The sequence below is a fragment of the Raphanus sativus genome, chromosome 6 (assembly GCF_000801105.2).
Source record: "Raphanus sativus cultivar WK10039 chromosome 6, ASM80110v3, whole genome shotgun sequence".
Classification (NCBI taxonomy): Eukaryota; Viridiplantae; Streptophyta; class Magnoliopsida; order Brassicales; family Brassicaceae; genus Raphanus; species Raphanus sativus.
The window spans coordinates 38033572-38048817 of record NC_079516.1 but is presented as its reverse complement, the minus strand read 5'-3'; the positions used below and the strand labels follow the sequence as shown (position 1 = coordinate 38048817).

General features: G+C 32.7%; 2 protein-coding genes across 2 annotated transcripts; both read left to right on the top strand.

Annotated features, from left to right (window-relative positions):
- Positions 1 to 10443: 10443 nt before the first annotated feature.
- Positions 10444 to 12651, top strand: LOC130496671 (uncharacterized). Its single transcript, XM_056988948.1, has 2 exons — positions 10444 to 10610; positions 11017 to 12651. The coding sequence occupies exon 2, from the start codon at positions 11023 to 11025 to the stop codon at positions 11662 to 11664; it is 642 nt and encodes a 213-aa protein (XP_056844928.1). The 5' UTR covers positions 10444 to 10610; positions 11017 to 11022; the 3' UTR covers positions 11665 to 12651.
- LOC130495816 (uncharacterized) lies at positions 11997 to 13331 on the top strand. The gene is made up of 2 exons (XM_056987345.1): positions 11997 to 12167; positions 12693 to 13331. Exons 1-2 carry the CDS (start codon positions 11997 to 11999, stop codon positions 13329 to 13331), a joined length of 810 nt encoding a protein of 269 aa, XP_056843325.1.
- The last annotated feature ends 1915 nt before the right edge of the window (positions 13332 to 15246 follow it).

Below are 15246 nucleotides of genomic sequence, written 5' to 3'. Positions count from 1 at the left end.
AAAATTAAAAATCACCGGCCAATTAGATTATAACAATTTGAAGAGTTCATTTTATGATTGACACGTAATAAAAAATCACTTATGTGACTTCGCAATCAATATATAGTAGGATTTATATTTTTATAAATAATTTATAACATTTTATAAATTATTTTACAATTTTGATAAATTTATTCTGTAAAAACGATAAATAATTTAAAAATAATATTAATAAACATGTTTGGATTTTGTAATATTTAAAATAGTTATTATATAATTATATTCATATACAATTCATCAAGTAGAGTATAAAACTATTATAATTATCTTATATAAAAATTCATTCATTATATTTTATAGTTTTTAAATATTAAAAGTAATAAATAAAACATTATTAATCTTTCTATAATTTCAAGAATCAGTTGCCATAAATTGTTATTTGTAATATTCTTTAGATTATACGGCAAGCGATGTTAAATGATTTTAGACTTACCTTAAATTTTTAGATCTAATTTAAATAAATAAAAATTAAAAACACTCGACCAATCAAATTATAATAATTTCTTGAAACTTCACCTATGAGCGACACGTCACCAGAATCACTAAAGTGACTTCTTATTTAATATATAGAAGGATTCTGATAAATTTATTCTGTAAAAAACGATAAATAATTTTAAAATAATATTAATAAACATGTTTGGATTTTGTAATATTTAAAATAGTTATTATATAATTATATTGGAATACAATTCATCAAGTAGAGTATAAACTATTATAATTATCTTATATAAAAATTCGTTCATTGTATTTTATAGTTTATAAATATTAAAAATAATAAATAAAACATAATTAATCTTTCTATAATTTCGAAAATTAATTGCCATAAATTTTTATTTGTAATATTATTTAGATTATATGACAAATGATGTTAAATGATTTTAGATTTACCTTAAATTTTTAGATCTAACTTAAATAAATAAAAATTAAAAACACTTGACCAATCAAATTGTAACAATTTCTTGAAACTTTACATATAAGCGACACGTCACCAGAAATCACTAAAGTGACGTCTCATTTAATATATTTGGTGGAGACTTCTTCTGGTTGGTTGGTTTTTAAACGGACAATAAGTTCAATAAAAGGCTGTTCTATATTTTCTCTGTGGCTGGATATTTATCATATAGTCGTTGATTATTCTATCCAAAATATACACTTTTAGTAAACTCAACAATCCTAAAACTAAAATATATACTATTTTATCCCAAGTGATATTCATTTTGATCGAATTATTGAGTTTGAGATTGTGGTATAGTTTAGATTACTCATTAACATTTGATACTGATAAAGATTGAAGTCATCCTAACTTAAATTCTTATGTTCTAAACTTCCAATTCATTTGTATAGGGTGAGCTTGCAGTTAAGAGTTAGATTATGGATTTGCATTATTTGTAATAGGAACCTGTGCGATGTTACACAAGAACTCATTTAATGAAAATAAATATTCACATATTGCAATAAAAAACTTTATAAATGAGTGTGAGTGGTAGTAGTTGATGTAAGTGCTGTCCATAGTTTATTTATTTCTATAGTACAAAATTTACAACAATTAAGATTTAATAATATTTTTAAAAATCATAGCTTTTCAATAATCTATAGATACACAAGTGCTTTAATTAGGCAAATATCCACAACAATTTTTGGGGCTTTTCATAAAAGTTTACAGCAGTAAGATCTAAAAGCACATCAAAAAAATTTACAGATGTTTTCTACACCAAAATTTTTAAAGTTACAACCATTACCAATCGGAATCAATGTATCAAAACAATTTCAACCTATTTTTGGTCCTAAAAATATATTCAAGCATGTTTTAAGTATTTAAGTTATTTATTTACAATTTTTTGTATCAAATATTTCATAATATATATATATTAATTTCCATTTGTATTGTTTCCAAAAGGTGTGAAAAAAATTTATGATTGTTCAAATATAACTCCATCATCTTTCAATTATAATATGTATATATAAGAAAATCTATTTAATATTTTTTTAGAATATATCTTTATCAATGAGTCTGAAACACATTTCACTTTATTTAATCAAAAAGAAAAGATACACCCATATAAACTATTAATTTTTATCTGAAATATAATTTAAACTTAAAATATTAACTTTTGAAAGGATACACTTTTACAACATCTTTAGTATTCTTACAGGAAACATCTCTTCAACTTGCATGTAAAATAAAATAAAACTTGATTAAATAGAGAAAAAAATGATAATATTAGTTAAAAAAACTCATAAACTATTTAATCGTTACATGAAAAATACACTGCAACTAAAAGAATATAACCAATGTTAAGGGCACATACATTAAAAATTTATGCATGTTTTAACTTATTATCGTGAACTCATTTTATTTAAAACTATTAGCCACTTTGTATAATTTATAATTTTGTTCAAAGTATCTTATTTTTTCAATGAAGTTAATTTCAAAAAATAGAAAAAAACACATACATAAGGTTTCCATATATTTTAAAAATGTATAATATAGGTAAAAGTGAGAAAATAACCAAAATCATATCAATAAAAATATTTTAAATGGAAAAGACACATATAAACATATCATATTTATTTGATGATCTTTTCCCTCCTTTTATAATCTATTTGTGATTTTTGTAATTTTTCAATGCCCACAATTTCTTATATAGATAATTAAGGGTTACAATGGGTGGTTAACACCAAAAGTTGCAATGATTTATAATCCCCAACAATGGCATTGGCTCAGCTTTAAAAATTACGTCCACCAATAGTTGCAAAGTTTCATTTGAGAAGTTGTAACTGTTCCACCAAACATTTGCAATGATTCACTTAAACGGTTACAAAGATTCAGTTAATTGTTTATATAATCCTCTCTAGTTTACCCGTAATAGGATACACTAAATAAATAGCACATATCACAAACTGATGCATAAAATTTTTTTAACCATACAATTATTAAGATGAAAAGACACATATTTAATTGACAACTTCTTTTTAATTCATGCAATTTTTAGGATGAAAATACATTATTATTAAGAAAAGACACATTTTAGACATGCAATTCTTAGGATAAGAAAACACGTTGTAGGATGGTCAGATTTATGCATATATAAAAACATAAAACATTTTGCCAACCGCTTGAATACCAAAACAATTTTTATAATGAATATACACATATTAGACAAGAAATAACTCCTAAAGACCTATCCAATTTATAGGATAATTAGATATATATTTAGACATTTAAAACCTCTAAAAACCTATTCATTTTATGGATGAAAAGACACATTATTATAAAAAGAGTCATACTAAGACATTCTAAAATAAACATCTACAAAAATATAAAATTTTATAATAAAAATACATATTTTCAATCATTCAAACTCTCTTAAAAACAAGAGCGAATATAGAGAAATTATATCGACTACATTAAGAACTTTCTATTATTATATATTAATTCATGTGATTTATCTTAGAAAGGTATTCTCTACAAAGATTCAACACTGCTTAAAAGCTATTGCATTTTAAGATGAAAAACACATCATTATAAAAATATACATTTTAACATTTTATTGTTAACAAATTCAATTGTTAGAACAAAAGACATATTCTTAAACATTTTTTAAAAAATTAGAAGTTAATATAAATACTAAAAATGAAAAGACACATTTTTAAGATGAAAAGATGCATACTTATATATTTTGATAACTTTTTAGAAATAAATACAGATTTTAAGATTAAAAACACACAATTTACAGATGAAAAGACACAAATTTAACATTTGTTTGAACTACATTATTTCATTTACGATTCTTTTGTTAGCCAAAAACGAATGATCCTTACTACAATTATTTGTCGACAACGTTTTATTTGAATATATTAAGTATTTGTAACCAGTTAAATGCACACAACTTTTCTTCTTCACCATTTTTTTATAAATTTTTGAAAGATTTGTAATAAAAACTTATGGACATAGATTATTTATAGTCTTTTTAAATTATATATGAATATTCATGACTTTTCATATTATGGATAGTATCTTTGTAATATGTTTTGAAGAGACACGTCATTACAAAGAAAACCCTAATTATAGAAAGTTAATTATAACATATATTAACAACTTAAAAACTAATTTGTCTTCCACAGTGAAACACATGACTTTTAGATTAATTGAGACTAGATTTTCATCCGCGCTTTGAAAGCGCGGGTTTTTCTTAAACTATAAACAGTTTAATATGAATTAGTATTTTTTGATTGTTGTACATTATTGTAAATATTAAAGCATATAATTTTTAACAATTATGTAAATTATAAATTAGTTTATTTCAAATTTCGCATGTATATCTTTTATGTAAATCTTTAGGTATGTGCATTTTATTTGGATCCAAAACACGAACCGAAACCAAAAATATAGATTCGGTTCGGATCCACTAAAATACTTGTTGGTTATTTTAAGACCCGTAAATTTTGGGTCTGGTTCGGATCATACGTGAGACCCATCAGATACCCAAAGTACTCATATTTTTACAAAAGTTAGAATATTATCCCTTATATATTAATTGAAGAACATTACAACATTTGAATGTAGTCACGTGTCATCACCACGATGATTTTCGGAATTCTAAGAAAAATATGTTGATACATCTAAATATATATTATTCTTTTTATAAAATTAATTATCAAATTGATTAATAATGCATAACAAATATTCTTCGTTCTTTTCTTAAACAGAAGCTACAGAATTATTTAATATGAGTAACATATATATATATATATATATATATATATATATATATATATATATATATATATATATATATATATATATATATATGAAAATTAATAATTTTGAATATTAATTTTGAATATTAAATATTTGATAATAATTTTGCATTTTCCATTTTTTGTTTAATTTGTGATGTTAAAAAATTTAAACAATCACATTAAATATATAATTAAAATATAGTCTTTTCTTGTATGTTATATTTTGAATTTTAAAACAACTATAAATTATTAAAACTGTTAAAATCTTTTTTTGTTCACAAAATGTTAAAAACTGTTAAAAATATTACAATGAAAATTTTGTTGGTTTACTTTTTTTGTTATAGAAAAATACAAATGATCATAAAATCATATGAATATGAAGTATCATAGTGTTGATATTCAGATTATATATCTTTTTATTTTTTTCAGTAAACAATATATTATTATACGATTTACTATTGAGATGGAGATGCACAAATGATATATATCAAATGTCCTGGCCATGAATTTTATGCCATAGACAAATATTACATAAAATAAAAAGATATGGGGATAGTGGATCCCCTTGCCTTAATCCCGCTGTGGGATTATCATCCCCCTCGGTTGACCATTTAATAAGACCCGATACTGAACTGACGAAATACATCCCATCATCAGTTTCGTCCAATGTGGATCAAAACCTAGTTTGAGAAGTAGTGCCTTAATAAAATCTCATTCCACTCGATCATACGCTTTGCTCATATCCGTTTTAATAGCCATATACTTATTTTGGCATGATTTATTTGTCCGTAAACCATGAAACATTTCCTGAGCAATAAGAATATTATCCGAGATTAATCTTCCTGGCACAAAAGCCGATTGAGTTTCCGAAATAAGTCTTGGAAGACATATTTTTAACCTTTCACATAGAACCTTCGAAATAATCTTGTACCTTACATTACAGAGACTAATTGGTCTTAGTTCTGTCATCTTTGTGGGTCTTTCCGTCTTTGGGATCATGCAAATATGTACTGAGGCTTTGATAGCTAATATTAGGAAAGCGGAACGAGGTAAACAATTAACGGGATTGAAGGTGGCTAGAACATGTCCACCAATATCTCACCTTCTCTTTGCGGATGATAGTTTATTTTTCTGTAAGGCACAAAAGGAAGAGTGTGAATGTATTCTCAGGATCTTGAAGGAATATGAGGTAGTCTCGGGTCAACTGATAAATTTTCAAAAATCCTCAATTCAATTCGGCCATAAAATTGAAAAAGACAGAAGACAAAAAATGAGAGATATATTAGGGATACAAAATATTGGCGGAATGGGCTCTTATTTGGGTTTACCGGAGAATATAGGGGGATCTAAGATTTCAAGTTTTTGGATTTGTGCAAGATCGATTTGACTCTAGAATTAATGGGTGGACTTTTAAGTTTTTTACTAAAGGAGGAAAGGAGGTTGTGATTAAGTCGGTGGTTACGGCTTTACCAAATCATGTTATGTCCTGTTATCGGCTCTCAAAAGCGACAGTGAAGAAATTGACGAGCGCAGTGGCTAAGTTTTGGTGGAGTCCCGGGGGTAGTACAAAAGGGTTGCATTGGAAGTCATGGGATAAAGTTTGCCTCCCAAAGGAAGAAGGAGGATTAGGCTTCAAAGACTTTACCGATTTTAACACAGCTATGCTCGCAAAGCAATTATGGCGTATGGTACAAAAGCCCAACACTCTGTTCTCTCGAGTGTTTAAAGGACGGTATTTCAGGAATGCTTCACCTCTGGATCCGATCCGCTCAAACTCCCCATCATATGGTTGGAGGAGTATTACATCTGCTAGATCTCTGGTTAGCAAAGGACTAATTAAAAGGGTGGGAACAGGGTCCTCAATTTCTGTATGGAATGACCCCTGGCTCCCAACCACTCGCCCGAGACCAGCAAACAAAAATTCTCACAACTTGTTACCCGACCTTACAGTGGATGCTCTTATTAATCAGGGCTCACGAACTTGGAATTTACAGGCTATTAGAGACTTGGTGGATCCCCAGGATGCTAAAATCATTGAAAGTATCCCTTTAGGAAGATGTCTGGGAGATGATCAAGATGGGTGGCATTTCACCAAGAATGGAAAATATTCGGTTAAATCAGGATATCAGGTTGAAAGGGTATACCCGGATAGAGAGAAACCCCCAGACATTTAAGGACCTACAATAGATGCTTTGAAAGCATTTTGCTGGAAAGTTAAATGTCCACCGAAATTAAAGCATTTCTTGTGGCAGATTATATCAGGGTGTTTGTTCGTTAAGAAAAATCTAAAAGCAAGAGGAATGAAAGGGGATATTTGTTGTGATAGATGTGGCTATAAGGAAGAATCAATTAACCATGTGTTTTTTGAATGTCCGCCAGCTAGGCAAGTATGGGCTTTATCAAATATCCCAATGCAAAGTGTTTTTTTTCCTACGAGCTCTTTATTTACAAATATGGATCATATATTTGGAGAATAAAGGACTATTATATGGAGGTTCATCAATTTGCATGGATATTATGGTATATCTGGAAAGCGAGGAATACCAAAACTTTTAGTAATCTATATATGGATCCCCAACTCACCTTTTCGGTCGCTGAGAGGGAAACAAGGTTGTGGAATGAGGCTCAAGATCTTAACACGAGGGGACCGGTACAAACAGAGATAAGGCCACTACCAATAATTCCGGGAAGATGGTGTTTCACAGATGCTTCCTGGAAAGATGGGGATAATTTCTCGGGACAAGGATGGTATAGTACTCTGGACGGTTTTGTGGGTCTAATGGGGGCAAGGAATACAAGAGCTAGTTTATCCCCTCTTCATGCAGAGGTGGAGGCTCTAATTTGGGCACTGGAGTGTATGAGAAATCTACGACAGTGTCAGGTGACGTTTGCAACGGATTGTACTCAATTGGTGAAGATGGTGTCGGAACCAGAGGAGTTGCCAGCTTTTGCAACATATCTGCAGGAAATCAAGATCTTGCAAGAAAATTTCCAGAATTCACAAATCATTCATGTACCTAGGACGGCGAATTCAAAGGCGGATTGTCTAGCACGAGGTGTGAGACAGCAAACGTCTTTTGTCGTTCACATGGATGCCGAGTTACCTACTTGGATTACAGAATCTATATGAATCTGTTTTCTTCTTTGATTACAAAAAAAAAATATTATATTACATTGATTTTCTTTCTATATTTCATTTTTGTAAATATTTGTAATATTAAACATATATTATAGTGTGTTGTGCACACATAATTTTAAATCGAGCATGTATGCAAATATATTAAAAACAATTATCTTTAAATTCAATACGATTAGGGAAATATATGGTAGCAACACGAACGTTATACTATGTTATAAATCTGTTTACTGTACAATTAATAATATTTTAAGTTTTAGACTTATTGGTTCGTCAATAGGCACGTATAATATGTTAAGCATCGCTTTTATAATTAGGCATGTAAATATTAATCTTCTTTTATGGGTCCAATAATAAAAACTAATGCCAGCTAAATATAAGGTAGTATATTTTGTTAGAGAAATATTAGGTAAGACCAAAAATATTGTTAGTTAAATGAAAGTATCCAAAACAACTTGTATAAGTCGACTTTTCAAGACTGCTTCCCTTTTAATAGTATAGATTTCAAATATATTCGAACTTACATGACTTTTAGATTAATTGAGATTTCAAATATATTCGAACTTATTTATGAATAGTCACCACTTTTAAGATGCTCTAACTAGAGAAAAACACTTTTAACCTATATTAAAAGCTTTAATAGACTAATATGGCTTTAAAAATGGAATGTACAATATTTTTTTTCAAGATACACATCATTGCAAAAAGATATCATAGTTATATAAAGACACTTATAACATATATTAACAACTAATTTAAAGATTATTATCTTATATAAAGGAAAGACATGACTCTTTACATTAATTGAGATTTTAAATATATTTTTAAGATGAGAAAATATACCTAAACATTTTTCTTTAACCATTTTTAATAATTACATGTTTGAAAATACACAACCTTTCGTCATTAATTGTTTTTCGATAATTACATGATTAAAAACACAAATTGAACATAAATGGAATTGCTATTATTTATAGATTTTTTTTTTGCCATCTAAAGTTTATTATATATAAAAAACAAAAACAGACAAAAGGCCCAAGCCGGTCCAAGCAAAGATTACAAAATACAACCTAAACCGAAAGCCCAAATAAAAATGATACCCAAACCCGACCCACTTCCACCAGTCACCACGTGTGCGAAACGCAACAAACGTGGGACGCGTGTCAGCAAAGTAGGTTTCGTCATCAAAGGGTTGTCGGTCGCCGCCGAGATCGAAACCGAGATCTCACCGGAATCGCAAGTCACCCGAACTTCCTTCTCCATAGAAGTCGACGCTGTAAGAAACGGAACACACCCACCGGATCCACCGGGATACACACCATGACCACCGGATTCCATCTCCAACAACAATATTAAAGATATAGGAACCGGGGTCGTTCTTTAAGGCCCGAACTTCAGAGGAGCGTCCATCGGTCCCACCGAGACCTCATCCGAATTCGACCACTCACCACCGCGAAGAAGAAACCTTGACACAGCTCGAACCCATCTAGGAGAAACGAAAGCCGGCGACCGCCATCCGAGAAGAAACGGCACGGCCCCAGAGTCAATAAGCCGGCGACGAACGATGGAGATCCCATCGACTCCCGGAAAAACAAAACCGGACCACCACCAAAGGAAACGATGTGTAGCCGGAAGCCGAACAAAGAGAAGAAAAGAAAAAAAAACAGGGGAGCTTTTGCCGGACCGGCGGTGGCTAGGGTAGCCAAATCCGCCGGCCGGAGATCACAAGTTACGGCGGTTGTCTCTTAGAGAGAAGGCAGAGCTATTCTAAGATAGAGAAGGCAGAGCTTGATAAGAATTATTTGTTTTTTGCTATTATTTATAGATAGATAGATATTATACAATTAAAAATCATTAAATGTCGTTAAAATTTGCCTACGCATTTTCCAAAGGCACTCAAATTCTTTCTTTGTCATCTACTATTGTTATTCAAATTGTATGACAATTCTTACCCACTAAACAAACAAATAAATAAAATACTTTGGTCAGGAACACAAATATATATCTGTCTTTGTCATGTTTCCTCATCTCTTCTAACATTGGAAACTGTCATTTTGACCTTTTCTTATCAACACCAATATAAAAATATAAACAAAACTATATAGACTACGGGTTTTGGCAATAAACATGGTAGATTGTCTTATATCCAATAGAATAAAATGAAACTTTCTATATGAATATTTATCAATGTATCATGTTATTTATCCACACATAATTATGGACTGACACAAACAGTTAGCGGCCTTCTATCATCGTCACTATCAACGGATGAAAAAGTGAAGTGTTGTACACTTTGTGAAACATTGGTAGAATAATTGAGAGAATAGTGACGATAACAATAAATAGTAGAATATTATGCAACAGTGGTCCAATTGGAACAATGGATTCCCTGCCCCTATCCGAATTGTTTGGTGAGATTTGGTTTAGGTTTACAACAGATTCCTTCGAAACCGGTCTGGTTTTGTAAAAAAAAAACAAATGAATTGGACAATTAATCAAATTAATTGGATTGGTTGGGAGTTTGTTCTTCCTGTTCTTCTCTCGATCCGTCCTCGGGAACTTCCGCCATTGATCCACAGCTCTTCCAGCTCCTCCTTCCCTCTGCCCGTATTCCCAAAGATTGTGGAGCTCTGTCGTCTGTTGTCAGAGACGAGTCCTTTCCAGACTCCCTTCTAGCATTCCGTCGAATCTGGTATGTTGTCGTCTCCGCCTTGTGCTTTCATCGAATTACAATTGTGATTTCATTTAGGAGTAATCACAACGGCGTTGTTTCGTGTCTGGGTCTAGCAGTATAGTAAATTGGTACAAAATGGTGCGTTGTTTCGTGTCTGGGTCTAGCAGTATAGTAAATTGGTACAAAATGGTAGTGAATTGGCAATGGAATATGAGAGGAAAGCATAGATCATCTTCCTCGTCGGACGGAACCCGTTAGCTAATCAAGTAAAATTGTATAACTATGACAACTGATAGAACTGTTTATAACTTTGGAAAACTATTAACAACTGGTAGTACTGTGTTTAACTTAGAATAACTCGGAACAATTTGTAGAACTGTAGATAACTGTAGTCTGTTTGTTGAATTTGTCATATATTTGGCAGGATAGAATGAGAAATCACGTCAACGTACATTTTAAGTTCAAAGACCGGATGTTCGATATAAATTTGAAGGGTTCATCAATGGAGGAAATTACTTTGTCAATGATAAAAGAGAGGATCTATAAGAAGCTTGGGTTAGATGAAACAAAGGAAAAACTGGAATTAAGCTACATTCCAATGGTGGTAGGATATGAGATACGTTCCAATATTATTGACGATGAGGATCTTTTTATTTACCTAACGTGCATGGATAAAGAGAAGCGAAGGAGTCTTTTGGTTGTAGAGACTTTTGATATGAACTACGAAGAGTTACGGTCATTGGAGGATGAAATAGGACCTAATGCCATAACGTTGTACGTAGAAGAGAAGCAGGGAAATAACGAGGTGACAGAGGGTGAGAAAGACGATGCTACAACACAAGATGATTGTATGGAGACGGATACTGGTATAGAGAATGATACTGGTATGGAGACTGATACCGGAATGGAGACTGATACCAGAATGGAGACTGGTACCGCTGCGGAGACTGATACCGGTGCGGAGACTGATACCGCTGCGAAGACTGGTACCGCTGCGGAGACTGATACAGTTGTTCCAACTGCTGAAAAATATTTTGAACAACCACCTACTATAGAATCAAAAAATATATAGAGGAGTGGGGTGATGGTTTGAGTCTGAGTAAGCATGACGAATTTCCAAGTAAGAAGGCAATTCAGGAGGTGGTCGATAGAGCTGCATTTTCTGAATGCTATCATTAAATCACTAGAAAGTCTGATAGTAGACGATTGGTGGTAAGATGTTCGCAGCCTAACTGTAAATAGGGATTACGAGCTGCAAGAATTGCTGAGACTGAAATTTTCTCGATTAGAAGCTACACGAAGATGCATACATGCTTACGAAGTAACCAAAGTAACATCAATGATAAGAGAAGAGGGTCTGCAGAACTAGTGTCATCATTTTTGACTGAGCAATATCCAGGAGACATGGAAACTCCAACTCCGAAAGTGATTAAGGGTCTCGTTAAGTTCCATCTTGGTGTCATGATATCGTATTCGACAGCATTGCACGGGAAGAATCTGGCGGTTTGTGAACGACGTGGTAGTCCACAAGATATCTACAAGATGATGCATTGCTATTTGCACATGGTAGAGCAAGTGAATCCTGGAAAAAAAACAGTTTGAAACTGGATGAGGCAGATAAATTCAAGTACCTCTTCATAGCCTTGGGAGCTTGCATTGAAGGGTTCGCAGTGATGAGGAAAGTGATAATCGTTGACGCGACATGGCTTAAGAACGGATATGGGGTGTTCTTGTTTTCGCAAAAGCTCAAGATCCTAATCGTCACCATTATCCACTTGCGTTTGCAGTGCTAGACAGAGAGAATCATGCTAGCTGGACTTGGTTTTTCGAGAACCTAAAAAGTGCTATACAAGACTCTTCGCAATTGGTTTTCATGACTGACAGAAATCAAAGCCTGATCTTCGCTATAGGAAACATGTATCCACAGGCTCACCATGGTCATTGTTTATTGCATTTGAAGTAAAATATGAAAGGGCATGCTTGCAACGTCAATTGAGATGTAGTTGGGCATAGATTCATGGAGCTGGGCAGATATTACATGGTGGCTGACTTCAACGCTGCTTACGAGTCTTTAAGAGAAGATATCCTTCGGCTTGGCAGTATGTGGAGTATGTGGAGGAGCACATCGAGAAAGGCAAATGGGCTAGAGTTTTTGTTCCACGTCACAGGTACAATTTGGACACAAGCAACAGTGTGAAATCAATGAACAATGTGTTTAAAGAGGCATGGAGATGTGCCTTAATACCAATGCTGGATTGTATCATCAGGACATTCTCTGATTGGTTTAATCAACATCGGAAGGATGTTGCTTCTGGGTCAGTCGAAACCAAACTGGTGCCTCTTGTTGAAAACTACTTGCACGATCTATGGGCTGTTGCGCGAACCCTGCCTGTACGGGAGCTTAATAGTTACGAGCTTGAATACGAGATCACCAGCAATGATGGAAATATGTATTTGGCAAGCTTGGTTACAAAATCATGTTCTTGTAAGGTGTGGGACTATGAGAAGTTTCCTTGTCTTCACGGACTGGCTGCTTACATATATTACACAAAGGATGTTGATGGTGGCGTAGGCAGGCGCCGTGATATCCAGATTGTATATCATGAGCTCTGCTCCCGATACTACTGGGCGGAAATGTGGGCATTAGCATATTCAAGGACACTTTATGTTGTGTCGGACAGGTCTTCGTGGAATTTACCTGATCATATCAAAGAGTTTCAGATCATACCTCCCGATTGAATCACGCGGAAGAGAAGGAAAAGAGTTAAAAGGCATCCATCTTGTGGCGAACGGCGTAAAAGGACACAGAACAAAAGGCGGCTAAGGCAAAACTATGGTTTCAATTGGTTGTTATTTGGAAATGGCAGTGCGGCGACAGCCTGAAAATTGGTTATTTGCTTGGTTTCAATTGGTTGTTATTTGCTATGTTTATTTTGTGTTGTATGGCTCGGGTTATTTTGTTTTCTGTGTAAAACTGCGTAACTTGGTTATCTTCTTGGTAAAACTTTGTTTTGTTTTGAAGTGCAATAAGTGTTATTTATATCAAAACTAGTCTACCATAGTTTTACAAATTGATTCCTCGACTCTAACTTATTTCCCTTTTTTCAAACGTGTTTTACAAAACTTTTTTGAGGAATTTTGTAAAATTCGAAATAGATCTATTACAGACCTTGAGTTTCTATTCTCCCATTCTCAACGAAGATCGTGTTAGAAAATGAAATTTTCAAATTTAATTACAACCGAAATATTAATACATAGTATAACCTGGCTAACATTTCCAGGTGCTTAAATCGAAAGTAAAACTGGAAAAAAAATCGAAAGGGTTAGTAACACTAAATATGTTAGAAATCACCAAAAATATAACTATGAACAAAGTTCGTAACACTAGTATATTACGTATAACTAACAACAAATCTTTGGGAGGGAACTGAATATTTCGTTTGGCGCCTAAAAAAATTAATTTTTTAAACCAAATTTTTCAAATCATCGAAATTTCTCCTACTCTCATCTCAACCACAGATTTATCTTCCATCTCTCTCTCTCTCTCCTTCATTTCTCATTTCTCTCTCACACTCAAACATCTCAACTCCCTATAATTTCTCGGAATTCCTAAATTCTCAAATTCTCTCCTTCCATCTCAAGGGTTTACTGACGCGCGTTGCTGAAATGGCTGCAGAGATCTCAGAGCTCAAGGATCAGCTCATACATGTTCCTATTTCTATGCTATTTTGTGGTTTCTTGTCTTAAGACTTGTGTATCTTCTTCATTTTGGTGACAACCTCAAGTCTTCCTCTCTTTAGTTTCTCTTTAGTTCTTTGACCATTTTCTACATTTGTTATCATAGTCATATAATATGAAATTAAATAAACAACTTAAGGTTTCAAATTTGACAAGCAAGCAACAATATTCAGGTTCCTAAAATACATTATCCAGAAATGAAATGGGTCCGATTAACATCAACAAAATCAAAAGGAAGCTAAAGTACATAATCCGACATAAAAACCAACTACTTCAGTTTTTCTTAGATCCATTCTTCGATCCCTTCTTCGATCCCTTATTTGATCCCTTCTTCGATCTTTTCTTTGATACCTCGTTCTCAACAGTGGCCAACCTTTCCTCAAGGTCGTCATGTCTCTCCAACACGGCCTGCAGCTGATTTCCAAGAGTTTCCACTTTCTTGACCAAGTCCTCCAACATCTTCTTCTGTTCTGCCACTTCTTTCACTGGCGCAAAGTCTTCAAGGACTGCATGTGCTGCAGTTGCTTTTCGAGCTGCAATGTCTCCTTCATACATGTCTTCGAAAAACACTGTATATCCTTCCTTGATACACTTAAGGCAGCTGTCCACAGCAATATCAGCCTTATCCTCGTCGTCATCCTCTTCCCATATATGAGCCAAAAGAGCCTTTTCTTCATCATTCATGGTAGGCAGGATGCTGTCTATTTCTTTTGGCTGACAACAAAGATTAATTAAAAACAATTTTTTCTAGTTTTCTCAGTTTTATCTAGATTTCCTAGTTTTATATAGTTTTCCCAGTTTATCTATTTTTCTCATGTTTTCTGTGTATAGTTTTACCAAATTTTCCCACGTTTTACCTACTTAATTTCTTGATTACAAATGAACTTGGCAGGAGAAAGAACAACACTTACCTTTA